The sequence below is a fragment of the Manis pentadactyla genome, chromosome 12, assembly GCF_030020395.1.
Source record: "Manis pentadactyla isolate mManPen7 chromosome 12, mManPen7.hap1, whole genome shotgun sequence".
NCBI lineage: Eukaryota > Metazoa > Chordata > Mammalia > Pholidota > Manidae > Manis > Manis pentadactyla.
In genome coordinates this window covers 52598920-52614916 of record NC_080030.1, presented here as the reverse complement: position 1 = coordinate 52614916, position 15997 = coordinate 52598920, and the positions used below count along the sequence as shown (strand labels likewise).

At 40.0% G+C, this 15997-nt stretch overlaps 1 protein-coding gene across 6 annotated transcripts in view; it reads right to left on the bottom strand.

The window, feature by feature from the left end:
- The window catches only part of REPS1 (RALBP1 associated Eps domain containing 1), an 87132-nt gene extending 72202 nt beyond the window's left edge, over window positions 1-14930 (bottom strand). For 2 of the 6 annotated variants that reach the window (XM_036903668.2, XM_036903669.2), the window contains exon 1: window positions 14259-14928. In XM_036903668.2, coding sequence (XP_036759563.2) covers window positions 14259-14411 — 153 coding nt within the window. In that variant the 5' untranslated portion in view covers window positions 14412-14928. Of the gene's footprint in view, window positions 1-14258 lie in introns of all 6 variants that reach the window. The other 4 variants (XM_036903673.2, XM_036903674.2, XM_036903671.2 and 1 more) reach the window with 3 other exon arrangements.
- Between the last annotated feature and the right edge of the window lie 1067 nt (window positions 14931-15997).

The window sequence follows — 15997 nt, the reverse complement described above, 5'->3', positions numbered from 1 at the left end:
CTGAAAAGGCAGAGGGAACTGGCAACGTCGGTCAGCAGTGCTGCAGAGTCAGAGCTCTGAAAATTCTGTTCCTGTTCTTGCTGCCTCCTCTTCTTCTCTCATGCCCAGAATGTTGATTGGGGCGGAGACAGAGGGAACCCATAGTGTTAGCAGTGGAACATTCAAGGCTGCAAGCTTCGCCACCCCCACTTTTTACTTCCTTGGGTAAGGAGCCCAGAACTGCCTCAACTCGTGATCCCAATCATGTCTCTGAATGCACAGCAATAGGAGGACTAAGCAAGTGGCTTGCCCTCAAAAACTGGCTATTTTCTAAACATCTACTTTGTGCTTTTGCTGCTCTAGACATCATGAGGTGATGAAAGAAAAGAAACGTTAATTTTATTCAGCTCACTTACAATATTGTTACGTGCAAGTATACTGGAAAAGCAGCTAAACAATGACATAAATGAACAAAAAACAAAATCATACAGAACATATACAAAAGGATAGGTAGGAGGCAAATGACAGTCTCAGAGTGAGAGAGCTGTTGTTCAAACTAGATTTCCAAAGTCGACAAAAGCCTAGTCACATTCTGGAAAAGGGGGGGGATGGAAGATGAGAGTTGGAGCAGGGTATTACAGATGGAGAAAGTAGCACAATGAAAAGAAACTGATAAGAAACAAGTAACTGTGAGAAACAAAACAGATTTGCTAGGTCGGAACACAAAGTCCATGTCAGAAGAATAATCAGAAACGAGACTGAGATGTGGGGGTAAACTGGTAGATAACTTTTAAGGCTGGGTAGGCATGACTACTGAAAATTTAATAGCTTTCCTTCTTACCATGCATTTTATAAGAATGTTATGCTTTCCTTCCAAAAGACTCAACTAAACTAAATGTGAAACTACTGACCCATTTCCTTATTTAGATTATTTGTCTACCACTACTTGCTCATTGTCAAGTTCAAGGATTGGAAATTATACCTTTGAAGGGCAGAGAAGTTCATGTGAGTTTCCTGCTAAAGTGAACCATGATATCTTTAAAAATAAAACATTAGGAGAACAGACTTGAGGCGCAGTACCTTAAATAAAAGTCACTAATATGCATGTTCAGTACATCTGAGTAGAGTCACCTGTACAACTTCGAAAGTACCAGCTAACATACTCACAGTCTAATTGAAAGATATATATACAATCTGGTCTCAGAGGCTTCATATTGTTCAAAAAGACACATTGTCATTTGGAATTTTTTAAGTAGTATGATAAAATGAAGAGGTTAGGCTAGGACTTGTAGATGCACTTACTGATGAGGAGTGAAGCCCTGAAACGCCAATCAGCCAGTCCAATTGGTTTTGGGTGCCTATCTACGATGAACAAAGTGATATAAGGGTAACAAACAAGGATAAGCTAACACTTGCCATCAAGCTGCTTGCCACCTCGCAAGGAAGACATGCACATAAATAGGAGGCTAAAAGTACAAGTTATACAAGTGCAAACATACAGAACAGCATGAGAAGACTACATCCCAATTATCTGGTTGGCATGTTTAGGGACAAGTTCAAGAAAGATGTAGGACAACGAACAAACAAAAAACATGAGTGGTGCTTTTTAAAGTTTTGAATTATTATTTCAAATACCTTCCTAACTCCACAAAAGACAATGCAACATTAGAGAAATGTTTCTTGGTGATTCAGATTATTTAGATAAATATTATTATGCCTGGGATACAAATTATGAAGGAAACCAAAGGACTATAAAAAATGAGTTAGCTTGCAAATATCTCAATATATAAAAGAACTCATAGTGAGAAGGGTTTGCTCCGGATTCCAAGCAAGAATAAATAAAACCTTGGTAACAAAGTGGCAAATGTAAAAGGAAAAATCTAGTATGAATTAATCAAAAGTCTATATGAAAAAAGAGTTTTGAAAGCATAACATGCAAACCTGTCAGGAAGCAATCTGACTTGCACTCTCTGACCTCTATGAAACCCAGTATGAAGTTTTGTAGCACGTGACAGACTACTCTTTCCATGACACTTTCCTTGCTCTTCTGCTCATGGCCCTCCAATGCCTCAAACAGCTTAGGTCAGGCTGCTACTTCTCTCCTTTCTTTCACTCAACAATTTCGCCCTGGTCAATCTTACTCCTCTCTACAGCATAAAGAAATCTCGATGCCAAAGAGATCCAAGCTACGTTATCATGAACTTTCTCCCAAGTTTCGGTCCTCTGCACCTAAGCAAGCCCTCAGAAAGTCAAACAAATGAATGTTATCCAGATTTCTTATTGGAAACCTCAACTAAATTGGCTTTAGCGATAAAAGGGTTTGGTTTAACAAATTATTTTCTAGAATGTTATTTGTCTTTAAGTTTTATCCCTTTAATAAAATTTTCAATATTCTTAGCAAATCAAGAAAAATAATCAGTGTCATCAAAATAAATGTAACAGAAAACCTACTTTAAAGTTTTATTTACAAAGTGTTTCAAGACATGTGCCGCAAAGACATGGGTGAAGAGCACTTGTTACAGCTGTAGACTCCAAAAGGACTCACAGCAGTGCAAGCATATACTGCAAGCAGCTTTTAAGGCCCTGAAATAATTTTAAAGAAGAAATTTGGGGATTTAGAATATTTTAGAGCTATGTTACAGGGCAAAGACATGAGCATGGAAGTGAGATAATAAGTATTAATCATATAAGAGTAAGGAAGTAAAGCACAGCAGTTACTTACCTATGTTGACAGATAGTAACTGTCCTAGTAGGGTGAGGATTTAATAATATGGGTAATTGTTGAAATATTGTGTTGTATACTTGAAACAATATAAGATTGTATATTAATGATATTTCAATTAAAAAAAAGAAAAAGAAACAGGACTACTTAAATCCCAGCTCAACCACTTACTAGCTCTGTGAGCTTGGAGAAGTTACTTATCCTCTCTGTATCTTCATTATAAAAATAGAGATAATATACTGTACCCACTTTACAACACTGAGAATTAAATGAGTTATTATTTTTAAAGGGGCGCAAACAGTATCTGGAATTTAGTGGGCACTACATCAGCATTTATTATTACTATCATTACTTTAATTGGTTGCAATGCCTATTAAAGTTAGTGATAAGCAAACATACTTTTGGGGGAAAAAAGATAAATTCATGCTCATTTATCCAACATTCAACACTCATTCAACAACTTTTTAAGTACCAAAAATGTGCCAGGGATATAGCTGTGAACCAGATAGGCAGTTACCCCTGCTAGATTCCTGAAGCTTAGGAGAAAAGATGAAGTTTTCCAGAAAGGCAGGAACCATGTCTCTCTCACTCATCTCTATATACTCAGTGCTCTGGGTGCATATCTTAGTGCATAACAGGTGCTGAATAGTGACTACTGAATTAATGGAAAATGTAATTATAGGATAGCAATTAGGAAAAAATATTCTGAATATACGAAGAGTAGAATTCAATAGAACCAGCCCTGAAAAAATGTTATAGCTATGCTGTACTTAAGTGAGAGGTAAGGATAACTTACCTTCAAGGAATTTGTCCACAAGCCTTGAAGAATCCACCAATTCTTGAGTATTGTAAGAACATACATTTTCTTATTAATGAAATGGGAATAACAATACCTGACAGGCTTATTAAAAGGATGAACTGAGATCCTGAGTCAAATGACAAGCACAAAGCTGTGATGAGATACTGATGGCAAGGGGTAGGCAAGGCTCCTGTAGCTCAGGCTCATTTCTCAGCTAAATGAAGTTACTATGTGAGGAAGGTTTAGGGGGTTGCTTACAAATAGGTAAAATCTCTTACATTACATGTGCACATGCCTTTTGAGTTTAACATTAAAGGGATGTTTTGAGTTTAACATTCAAGGTTCAACTTTTTGGAAGCTGGATTAACTTCAGATAAAGAGACACATCATATTTATGCATCCACCTTGCTTTCCTAACAGTCTCAAAGTTTTAGAAGAATTTCGAGGTCGTTAAGTGAGAATAAATAAATCTCTATGACAAAGATACAATTTACAACTTACTCTGAAAGGACATTTCAAATATAATGAAGTTAAGTTTGCATCCCTCATTTTTAGTGAATGGCCTCATTCAGGAACCACCACCAAGTCCGCACAAGCTTTAAAGCCACCCACCTGTTCTCTCAAGCTTTTCAAATGCCCACTGAACCCTTGCTGCCCAGATGGACTGAACATGGCATCTCACTCAGCACATGCAAAATTCAGCACACTACTTCTCCACAAAACTAGGCCCCATTCTCACTTCTTTATTTCTGTTAATGGGTATCACCATTCTGCAAGTTGAGTATTGTAAGAACATATTGTCAATATCATATGAATTATCAATATATCACCTTTCATATGATATTGAAAATGTAAGTCCCTTATCAAAATGCCAGATTACATTGTTGAGGTATTGTGATTAAATTATATAGACAGAAAAGAGTCCTTTACTCTATACTACACATCCTCTAAGAGGACTATTTCAAGCATTCCCTTCACCCCCTCAATCTGTTTTTTTCAATGTACAGTTTTGAGGTATAACTTATACACCATAAAATTCAACTATAGTAAGTATACAATTAATTCACTGAGTCTTAAGATAACTTAGTACGTAAATAAAAATGTAGGTAATCTACTCCTTTTTATTACAGAACAGCATTCCATCCAATCATATTTTGTTTATGCATTTACCATGTGACAGACACTTGGATTGCTTTCCAGTTTTTAATTAGTGTGAATGACACTGTGAACGGACACTTAAAATTCTTTGTGCATATACATTTTCACTTCTTTTGGTTAGAGTTCTAAGAATCTGATTTGTATGGTAATTGATGATTTGTATGGTAAGCTTCCGTTTAACTTTTTAAGACAGCCAAACTGTTTTCCAAAATGGCTGTACTATCTACATTTCCAAGAGCAGTGTATAAGGATTCCAGTTTCTCTACAATACCAATACCATGTAATGCCAGTCTTCTTAATTATTGTCATTCTAGTGGGCATATGACAGCATATCGCTGTGGTTTAATTTGCATTTCCTTAATGACTAATGATGCAGAACATTTTTTCATATGCTTATTGGCCATTTATATTATCTCCTTTGGTGCAATATCTATTAAAACCTTCTGCTTATTTTTTAATTGGTCTTTTTCTTTGTAATTGAATTGTAAAATCTTTTTGCATATTCTAAAGACCTTTACCATGTTTGTAATATGCAAATATTTTCTGCCATTTTGAGGCCTTTTTAAAACTAAGTATCCTGTGAAGTGTAAAAGTTTTTAGAAGTTTTAATGAAGTCTAGTTTACCAGTATTTTCTTTTACGTTTCATGCCCTTAGTGTCAAACCTAAGAACTCTACCTAGCCCAAGGTCATAAAAATTTTTCCATATGTTAACACCTAGAATTTTTATAGTTTTAAGTTTCACAATTAAGTCTATGATCTATTCTGAGATAATTTTTGTGTATGGTGTAAAGTATATATATATACAAAAATACATCTAAGTCCATTTTTTTCTTTTAAACAAACAGATACCAAACTGTCCCAGCACCATTTGCTGAAAACGACTATCCTTACCCCAATGAACTATCCTGGCACTTTTTCAAAAATCAAGTGATCATAAATGTAAGAGTTTGTTTCTAGATTCTCAGTTCTTTTCCACTGACCTACATGTTTACCCTTATGTCAATCATACCATCTTGATTAGTATAAATCATAATAAGCTTTAAAGTTAGGTAGGGCAAGTCTCCTATTTTGTTTTTCAAAATTGTTTTGGCTATTCTAGGTCCTTTGCATTTCCTTATACATTTTACAATCAGATTGACAATTTCTACAAAAAAGTCTACTAGGATTTTGATGGGGATTTGTTGAATCTACAGATCAATATGAAGAGTCCTGACTAATGCTGCTCCATTTTGTAGGTGACTTTATTTTGTGAGAGAAGGGTCACATCGGGGGGAGGTTGCAGGAGTTGCAGAGATTTGGCCAACACAGTTGTCAGGGCTGGCCAGATGCTCCCAGCCAGTGGAAGGTGGACGGCTCGCCCACCCGGTGTTAGGGAGTGTCACTCCACCTGGAGGGAACCGGTCCAGGTGGTTGATGAGCAGGTTGGTTATGGTGAGGATCAGGTCATATCTGGGCCCGGTCTGCGCACGGCCCATTCTGCGCACGGCCCACTCTACACACAACCCCATTCCTATGTATAAAAGAAGAATGAACTTGTACTTTGGGGTCACCACCTGGAGTATGAGACCCCAGCATGCTGGCTACCCAATAAACGCTCTTGCTTTTGCATCCACGCGTCTCCCGGTTATTTGGAGGTTGACTGCACGAACCCAACAAATATGGGAAGAACTGCCATCTTATAATATTCAATCTTCTAATCCATGAACACAGACTGTCTCTTCATTTATTTCAATCTTTTTTCTTTTCAAATTTCCCTCAGTAATGTATTATAGCATAAAAATCTTGGTGCTTCTTTTGCTAAATTTATCCCTAAATATTTTTTCTTTTTGATGACACTAAGCATTGATTTTTTTTCTTACTATCATATTCAGATTGTTCCCACTAGTACACTATTAATCTTGCCTCAGGTTGTAGAAAAAGTAGAAGCCTTTAGGCTAGACATTCAATTTTCCTCCAGCAACTCTATGTACTTGTCTCTATACCCATGTTCTTCCTTCTTCCCTCCTTTTAACATGGAGGAAGTGATCTCTTTCCTATTAGACCCACCCTGTGTGCAGCCAGAATCCTGACCATACTTGGTTTCTCAAGGCCTTCCCTCATTTTCCTCCCTTCCTTCCCTTGTTAATCTTAATAACTAAAATCATGCTGCAGTACTTTGTATACTCAAAAAAATAAACAACAAAACTAGACTTTTTATCTTCATATACCTCCAGCTTCTGCCTCATGTCTTTTTCCATCTATAGGCAAACTTCTTTAAAAATCTATCTAAACATTCTATCTCTAGTTTCTGGGCTACGATGTATCCCCCAAGTCACTCAAATCTGGCTTGCATTTCTACTAGTCCATGAAACTGGCTCATCAAAGTTACTGTCAATCTCTAGATTACCAAATCTAATGGCCATATTTCTGCCCATATCTTCTCAACCCCTCAGTCAAACTCAATTCTGTTAACTATCTTTTTCTTGAAATACTTTCATTATTTGGCAGCACAGTATGATCCAACATACACTCCCAGTTTCCCTATGACCATTCCGGCTGTTCTTAGCCTCCCTCCTAGAGTATATCTAACTTAGAAATGTGCAGCACTGCTCAGAGTTCTATTTCATGGCAATTTTTCTATCCTCTCTATAGTCTCTTCCTCAGTGATATTTACTTTCATGGCTTGAAATATCACTAATACACTGGTAATCTTCAAATTGACATCTCCAACCCAAATATCTCTGAGTTCCTCAAGATCTGTTGATCCTCTGGTGGAGGCCTACTTCACAATCTAACAGGCTCCTAAGACTGTTAAGACTGACAAAACGGAATTCCTGAATTCATCATTACCCCTCCATCAAAATAAAACAAAAAACTCAAAAACCTATTCCCCTTTAAGCCATCCAGTACTGGTGACTTCCAGCAACATCCCTGAGTTCTTCCCTTTCTCTTATGTTTCATATCCAATCTGTTACCATGTCCTCCTGTTTCTACCACCCAAAAGTATCTCACTCCTCTCCATCCCACTGCCACCTCACTGATCTAAACCACCATCATTTCCTATCTGATTTCTGCTTCCCCAGTATTCTCTTCTCTATACAGCAGGCTAATCTTTAAAAAATACAATTCAGATGATGCTACTCCCCTGAATAGAGGCTTTTTGTATTTTGAAATCCAAACTCCTTGTTACCACGCACAAGGCCCTGCAGTAAGTGGTCCCTGCCATTCTCCCATCCTGCCCATAAAGCTCAGACATCTCATTTCCTCAAACACATTAAGCTTATCAAGCTCCAGGCCTTTCACATGCTTTCTGTGTGAAACACCTCATTCTCTCTCCCTTACCCCATCCATGTCTCCTCAGAGAGGTCTTCCATTACTTACACCTATGTAGGCCCCCACAGTCTCCTATAATTCTCTATTAACTGCACACAGTTCTTTTCCTTTTTAACATTAGCACAAGTTATAATCCATTAAGGCAAGGAAGATGTCTAATTTTTCACCATTGCATATACACCCTGAATATAAATAGTAGCCATGAAGAAATATTTATTGAAAATACACAAAACTCACTTAAGAAAGACATTGTGTTCAGCATTTCACAAGTGTCTGCTCTTCCTTAAAACTTTAAGGCAGATGTCCATGGGATGAGTTTGACTAGGTTGGGGGAAAGCTAGCAGCTTCAAATGATATGCTTCAAATACAAAATTTTGTATAACTATATATAAGCAGATGTCCAGTATGTCCAGAATCTCAAAGGAATCCACAACCCAAAAGAAATCAGAAGGCAACACACAATCTAATAAATTCTGGCTTCATTTAACAAGACAGACTCAAACTCAATATAAAGTCCATTCTTGAAATAAAATGGAGAAGAGGTACAATATCTTTGTTAAGGACCAAGTCTTATAATTTATCATATTTCAATGAAATTTGGTATATAGTACGAACTCAAAAAAAAGGATTTCTGAGCCAAAGTTCTTATTATGTCCTGATTTTTATGTCATGCCTACGTATGCAACCCATGAGACATAAATTCCTTACAAGAAAGCCTACAGAAAATGAAACATATATGAAGGCAAACATTGGAAATACCAAATTTTAAAATCCACTTCAAATCCTCATCGGCCAGACAGCTTGAAGATCTAAGAACTATGGACCTTACAACCCTTTTATCAGTTCCCTCTTATATATATATAGTCACTTCAGCAATCTAGGCTGAGATTCTCCTCTTCAGATCATTCAAAGAATGTACAAGAAATCAGTTCTAGTGTCAAAACAGTGGAGCAACTTAATTTCAGTCTGTGATTTCTTAAGGGTGTGGCTGGACAGACTGGCCATTCTTACACTTTAACACTCTGGTTTGAAAAATCCAATCCAATCACTTCATGTGGTGAAAACTAAAACCCAGACATCAAGTGATTTGTTCAAGGTCACACGGCTAGTTAAAAACGGGTCTGGAACTTGCCTCCCACGTTTATTGCTCCTTATACCAACTTCTCATGCTCTTTTATATAGCTCCATTGGAATGGTTAGCATGAGTTCACAAAACTGTAAGATTCTAATGCTGGGCTACTGGTTTAACAAAAAAGAAAAAGAGAACACTAGAATTAGCACTACATGATACAGGAAAGAGAAATTTTAAAAGTAAATATGATACTACAGAAAGCTATTAGGTATGACTTCTTTCACAAACAGTATATGTATTTCAACTGAATATAGAAAAGTGACTGATTAGCACGATTACTTTTGTAGTTTTCTATAATTATTTTAGTGCTTCTGAAATTACAAACCTAAAAAAATCACTACTCTAGAATAACAAACCTGACATTCACTCATATTCCTTATAACTTTCAATGCATAAACAAGGCTCTGCTTCCCTATTTTAATACTATCACTAATGAGTAAATCTTACAATTGAACAAATTTCAAGACAAAATGGCTTTGTTTCATTGTTCTCATCCCCCCATTAATGTGTTATTTAAATATTCTACCAAGGTGTTTCTCAACACAAATGATCTAAAAGATTTTTTTAGCTTCATTAATAGGGTACATTGCTTTTAACTTTCAAGAAAAGAACAGTTAGAACCTTTTATCAAGCTATTATACATTTAAAGTCTGTATGTTTTAAAATATTTCCAAAAATAAAAGTTTTAAATAAAAGCTAAGAAACATGCTGATTAGTGTGGTAAATAGCATACCTTCCCTTAATCTTTAAAAACTAAAATGAATTACTTCTAAAAAAAGGTGATTTTTAAGCCCCTATTTTCTTGCTCAGCAAACAGCAAAATTTCTCATGATTAAATCCTATGAGCCAAAATTCTTCCAAGTCCTGTTCTCTCTGTTGTAAAGCACAGTTTATAAAACTTCAGCTATTCACTTTGTCTACTGACATACTGTCTCCAAAAACAAACTCTTAAACTCATAACAGGTTTTACCCTCCTATTCCAAAACAAGCAAACGAATATACTGTAAAATGTTTGACAATTACGGTAACATAAAATTGTGCACAGGATACCAACTACAAGAATCTTCCCATTTCTCTTACGAGGCTGTGTTTCCAGACATTAACTATTTACCATGCCAAGGAGGAAATCCATAATATAACTCAAAATTAAAGCAATTTTAAATCTCTACTCTTCGTAAGAACTGTGGGCACACCAATCACTTCAACAGTGAAAGAAAGATCTGAGAATGTCAAGGAATAATGGTAAAGGAGAGGTGCTCTGTTCACTAACAAGTATTTAACTTCTCTGCCTATCAAGTTCCTAGTTAATAAACAAGAATACCCACTTCACAGTGTTGCTGCAAGGATCAAATGAGTCCTAGCATGAAAATGATTTGCCTGGTAAAAGGAACATAACAAGCACTCAATGAATGCCAGCTCCTTCCTCCCTCAATTCTGGGCCCTCTGTTCTTTGTTCTCTCAACTCATTCCCCAGATGACTCAGCCTTCTCCTAACTGTTATTAACAAATACTGACAACTACTCCATCAATCAAAGTCCTGATGTGTACACGCATGCCCACAGTGTGAGAAACCACCTGTTCCCTGCCCCCAAGATACACAGGCAAGACGGACAGAGGAAGAGACTCCACACCTCTGACTTCCACTGCAAAGACCATTACTCAGGGTAAGCAAATCTCCCCAGGCTTCCAACTACCTCTGGGAGATTTGCAGTGCATCTCAAAAGGATTAAAATTAAACTCATCATTATCTCCTAAGAACCAGGCCTCCTTCTTGCCCCTTTTCTAATTGTGAGTGGTGTCCAACAGAGAGTAATCCTTGCCCTATTCTTATCTAAATATCAGGTCTACCTTCATAAGCTCTGCCTCATTTTCTGTTCCACTGTCACCACTGAAGTCCAGGTCAGGATTTCTCAATCTCACCACCATTGACATTTTAGGCCAGACAATTCTTTGTTGAGAGAGGACTGTCCTGTGCCCTGCAGGATTGTTTAGCAGCACCTCTGGTCTCTATCCACTAGATGCCAGTAGAACTGCTCCTTCCCCGCAAGTTATGACAAGCAAAAATGTCTCCAGGCATTGCCAAATATCCCATGGGGGACAAAATCACCTCGCCATTGTCTTCCCCACTCCCACATTTGAGTACTATGGCCCCCGTCCTCCCACTTCCTGCAGTAATCTGTCCCCAAATTCATCTCCAGTTTCCCTCCAACTCCTGTTGCACTGATCTTGTAAAGCACTACTTTTATGAGTCATTTCTCTTACATCTACAACTCGCTGTTACTTCACAATTAACTCAAAGCTCTCCACCCAGCCTTGGTAATCTGGCCTCAATTAAACATTATCCCACAAAGCACCTCACATGCATCTACCCAGCAGCCCTGCAAGTAACAGACCTGTTCATCCAGCTCCTTTGCTAGTCTACTGCTGTCAGCCTGGTTTGGATGCCCATTACTCAGCATCTGTTTCAGACCACTGCACAAGCTTCCTCCCTGTGCACCTACTTTCTTTCTCACTCAACATCAAAAGCTACCAATGAGTCTCCATTGCCTACTGAAATAAGAAATCTTCTGCCTGCTCTTTAGTCTTTCCCAATATGGTCTCTTTTCACTATATGTTCCATTGTTTCCAAAACATACTCCAGCTTCAGCAAATCTGTTAGTACTTGAAAAAGTTCCTACACTTCTCACCTGTGGTCATGCGTTCTTCTCTGCCTGGAAGTCCTCTTCATCCCACTGCCCTCCCTCCACACTAATTTGAAAACCATCTGAATTAAATCAAGAAGCCTTTCCTGATCATATCTCCTTCACACCTCTCCTATGACATTCACATTCTGCTTTATGTTACACATGTGTATTCCTGTAGTTTACAAAGTCCTTGATAGCTTCTTCTCTTTTGATGCCCTGCAGTGCCCAGCCCAGTGCTAAGTAGATAACGCAATAACATACATGAATTGACCCAAATTTTTCCAACTTAGCAATGGAGGGCTATGTTTGCAGACAATCCAAAACTCTTTAAAGGAAATTAAGTCCATATTCCCCTTTGTCTCACATTTTATGTCTTAGGCCAAATTTAAGTAAATTACTTTCAAGATGCCCAGAATGCTATTTAGTATATATCACTGTAAGAATCCGGCTTCAGGGGGTTCCTACAGCTTCCAACCTGCAACTGAAACCTGAAGATGCTGTTTAAGATCTTTGTACAAAAAGACAATAAAAACTAATTTGTAAATGTTAACAAAATTAAGCAAAATCTGAAAATAACTTGGATTACACTAACCATGTTCAACCAAAGGAGTACACTAACCATATTTTAGACAAAGGTTAACGCTAATTTATTAGGATAATGTGTTATCCTAAATAACATATTAGAAGTCCTAAAGTCTCTGTTCACCATTAAAAATACAAAAGTCAGTTTATTTCAGCTTCTTCCCATCCCAAAGACATAAACCAAAATCGAACATGGCCGGTTTCTCTGTAATTTTAGTTCCAACTGACTTGAAGGTATGTTTTGTTATTTCTACAAAAAAGAGTATCATTAACGAGCATGTTCTGACCAGATCTCTTTCTGTAAGTCTAATTCCAAAGCCACATGAAGAGAGTATAGTACCCCCAAACTGCTACCACCATTCTTTAGGGGTCAGCAAACAACAGGCAGGTCGTTCTGTAGGCTCCTGAGCTAAGTATGATTCTTACATTTTTAAAAGGTTGTAAAAACAAAAACAAAGAATATTCGAGATACTGTACATGATGAGCAAAACCAAAAATATTTACTCTTTGTTCCTTTCAGCAGCATGAATTTGACACTCCTAGCTGTTGGTATGTAAGACACCCAATTTTTACTCCCAAGATTTAAAAAAGCAATATTAAACAGAAAATTATGCAAAAAGACACAACTCATTCAAGGTAATCATAGTTCATGCATAGATAACTCCTAAATCAGAGGCCTGTGTGGACATTTTTATACTTCCCAGAATTTCTGTTAGGATGAACTTGACTCTCACTGTATAGATGAGTACACTTAATGCTTTTGCAAAGTTAAAATGCTTGGCCCAAAGTCCCGCACCTAGTTAAGAGTGGAGTCAGAGACACAGGCCTCAAAACTCCCAACTCAGTGCTTTCTGCAGCACACCACATCATAACTATGCATATGGCTTTAAATTTTGGAGATCTGGGTAACTGGCTTGGATGGTCATGAAGATGAAAGCTTCAAACCTGTTCCTGATATACTATTTAGAAGACTCTTACTAGCAATTATGAGTCATTAAACAGAGCAACACTAATGCTCACCACATACATTAGGTAAGAACTTTGGGAAGCCTATTTTTAAAACAGATGTGATAAAGCTTAAAATTTATTCTGTTTGCTCCTCTAGATTTGATTAAGGCAGATAGCAAATTCGACTTCTAGCTGCTCAATACTTACCTCCTAACTCCAAATCCACAAGTTTCACCAAGTATTTCCAAACGCCAATGTTAAACTTCAGTTTACATCAGCTACACCTTCTATAGCTATTTACAAGTTACTTTCAGATCTACTTGCAAAGTACTAGCTAGAGTTCAAACGTTTTATTTCCCTAAGAATTTGGCTTCCTTTAAAAAAAAAAACCTGCTTCGATTCCTAAATCTGTAAAATTAACTTTATCGTGTAACCTCAGTTAATTCAAGAATTAAACATTTTACCTATGTTGATAACTTTACTACTCTGTAGGATATCCGAAGAGCTCTGTATACCCCAGGATCTAGGATCCAAAGCCATGGTAACACTACAAGATCCTTCATCTGAAGTTGCTCTTCGGTGTTGAAAAATACGGATTTTGAGGGGCAGCCGAGAGATACAGGGCTTAGGCTCTTCAGAGAGAATACACAGACCCTCCCTCCTCTCACTATATGTCTTTGCATGACTTTTGTCCTCTAAACGCAACCCCGCCAGCCCCACCCCGACCACGACCGCGGCACGAGTCCCGGCCGCCCAGGCACCTGCGGTCCCTGCTCGCAGCGGGGGAGCCCGGGGGAACCAAGCAACCAACAGCCCTTCTGGAAGCGGCGCCCACTCCCACCCCTCGAAGGCGGGCGGCAGGAAGCCCGGGCCGCAGGGAAGCTGCCCCTCGGCCGCAGGCAGCCCCTGGACGCGGCCGGGGGCGCGGGCGGCGGCGTTACCTGGAGGACCACGTCGTTGGGCAGCTGCGCGGCCCGGAATAGCTCCAGCACCCGACCATTGGCCGCCACCTTCTTGGTGCTCTCGATGTCGCAGTAGGAGAAGAGATCCGAATAGTATTTCTGCTCCGCATCGCTCAACGTTAAGCCTTCCATCTTCGCCTCCGGCTCACGGCCGCCCTGCCCCGCATGCAACACCCGCGGCCCGGCCCCACAACACCGGGACAGCAAGAGCTGCACGCGGCCTGGCGTCCTCCTCGCCCCTCAAAGCCGCTGGGAGCCCCAGTCCCGGCCTCACGCGCGCGGGGTGCGCCCGAGCAACAGGGCCCGGAGGTCACGAGCAGGGGGCTCGGCGCGCCGCCGCCTGAGAGGCCCCGCGCAGCCCCAGTCTCAGCGCGGCGCGCGGCTCGGCTCGGCGGCTGCGGGAGGAGGCGGGGGCCGCGGCGGCGCGAGGCAGACGGGCTCCGCCACCTCCTCCGCCGCGGGTTCGAGGCTCCCCGGCGCTTCCCGCCTCGATTCCTCTTCCGTCCACGCCCCCGGAGCGGCAGCACTTCCCGAAAGTTGTGAGGCTTCAAGTCTAAAGTTTTGGGGGTTCTGGGCTGAGCGCGGCCGCCGCTCCGCCTACCTCCGCCGCCATTTACTGCGCCCCGGCCGGGCCCCCGACGCGCCCGCACCAACACTGACAGCCGCGGCCGCGCTCCAGACCCGGATGTGAGGCCGGGAGGAGAGAGCGCGAGAGGGAGAGAAACACCCACCGGGCTGGCTCGGCCGCTCCCGGGAGAGGGGCCGCAGCGCCCCCTGGTGGCCGGAGCCGCGCGGCGGACGGGCGAGCCGCCCTGAGCGCCGGGCGGGCAGCAACTGGGAGCCCCCGGGAAGCGGGTCCCGGAAGGGGTGGGGGGACAGCACGCCCCTCATTAAGACCAAGAGAACTTAAGTACGGGTTGCAACGCTTTGCAGTTAAATTGTTTCAAAGTTTCTGGCACCAAACGTTTAATAAACATTGATTACAAGGAGAACATTGTTCAGGTTATTATTATAGTCTTTTATACCTTTTAGGTGTCAGATGTAAATGAGTGTAAATTCAACATTCCTGCGTGCTCTGAAGGACTATGAACATTCCAAGCTATCTGGGAACTCTCATCACTGACAGTAACGCTGCAACTTAACGCCTGCTTTTGCTCAAAGCCATGTTTACCTGCGAAACAGAATTTGCTGACTGCGGGAAAACTGGCAAAGTTTTCTTCTTTGTACAAAGTCATTCTGGTCACCAGGAGTTTATATCATCAACTTTGTAAACTCATGTAGGCCCTAGGCAGAACACAAGGAGTCCTGTTCCTCCTGATTTCCTCCTTTATAAAAATCATGAATTGCACTGTCCTAATCTGAACCTTTCTGAGAAAGGAGATTCTTAAAATAGCTCCAGTAGAATATCTTAAGAGTTTTTACTTAGCAGATATGAAATACTTTAAAAACAGCAGCTAAGGCAGAAGTATATAGATTTTCCAAATTGGGTTTTTATTTGTTTTCTACATGTTACTCCCCAGAGTGCTGATCATACCAAAGGCCCATAGTTAGAAATCGTTACAGGTTCACAATCCCCTTTATCTGCAATTCTAAAATTCAAAGAGCTCTGAAAGCCCAAAAGATTTTTTATGACATTTGGGCAGCAAAACTTGCCCTACTTCCTTTGGAAGCAACATCTTAACTTGCAGGCTATTTGTATATAGTCTCTTTATATGCCA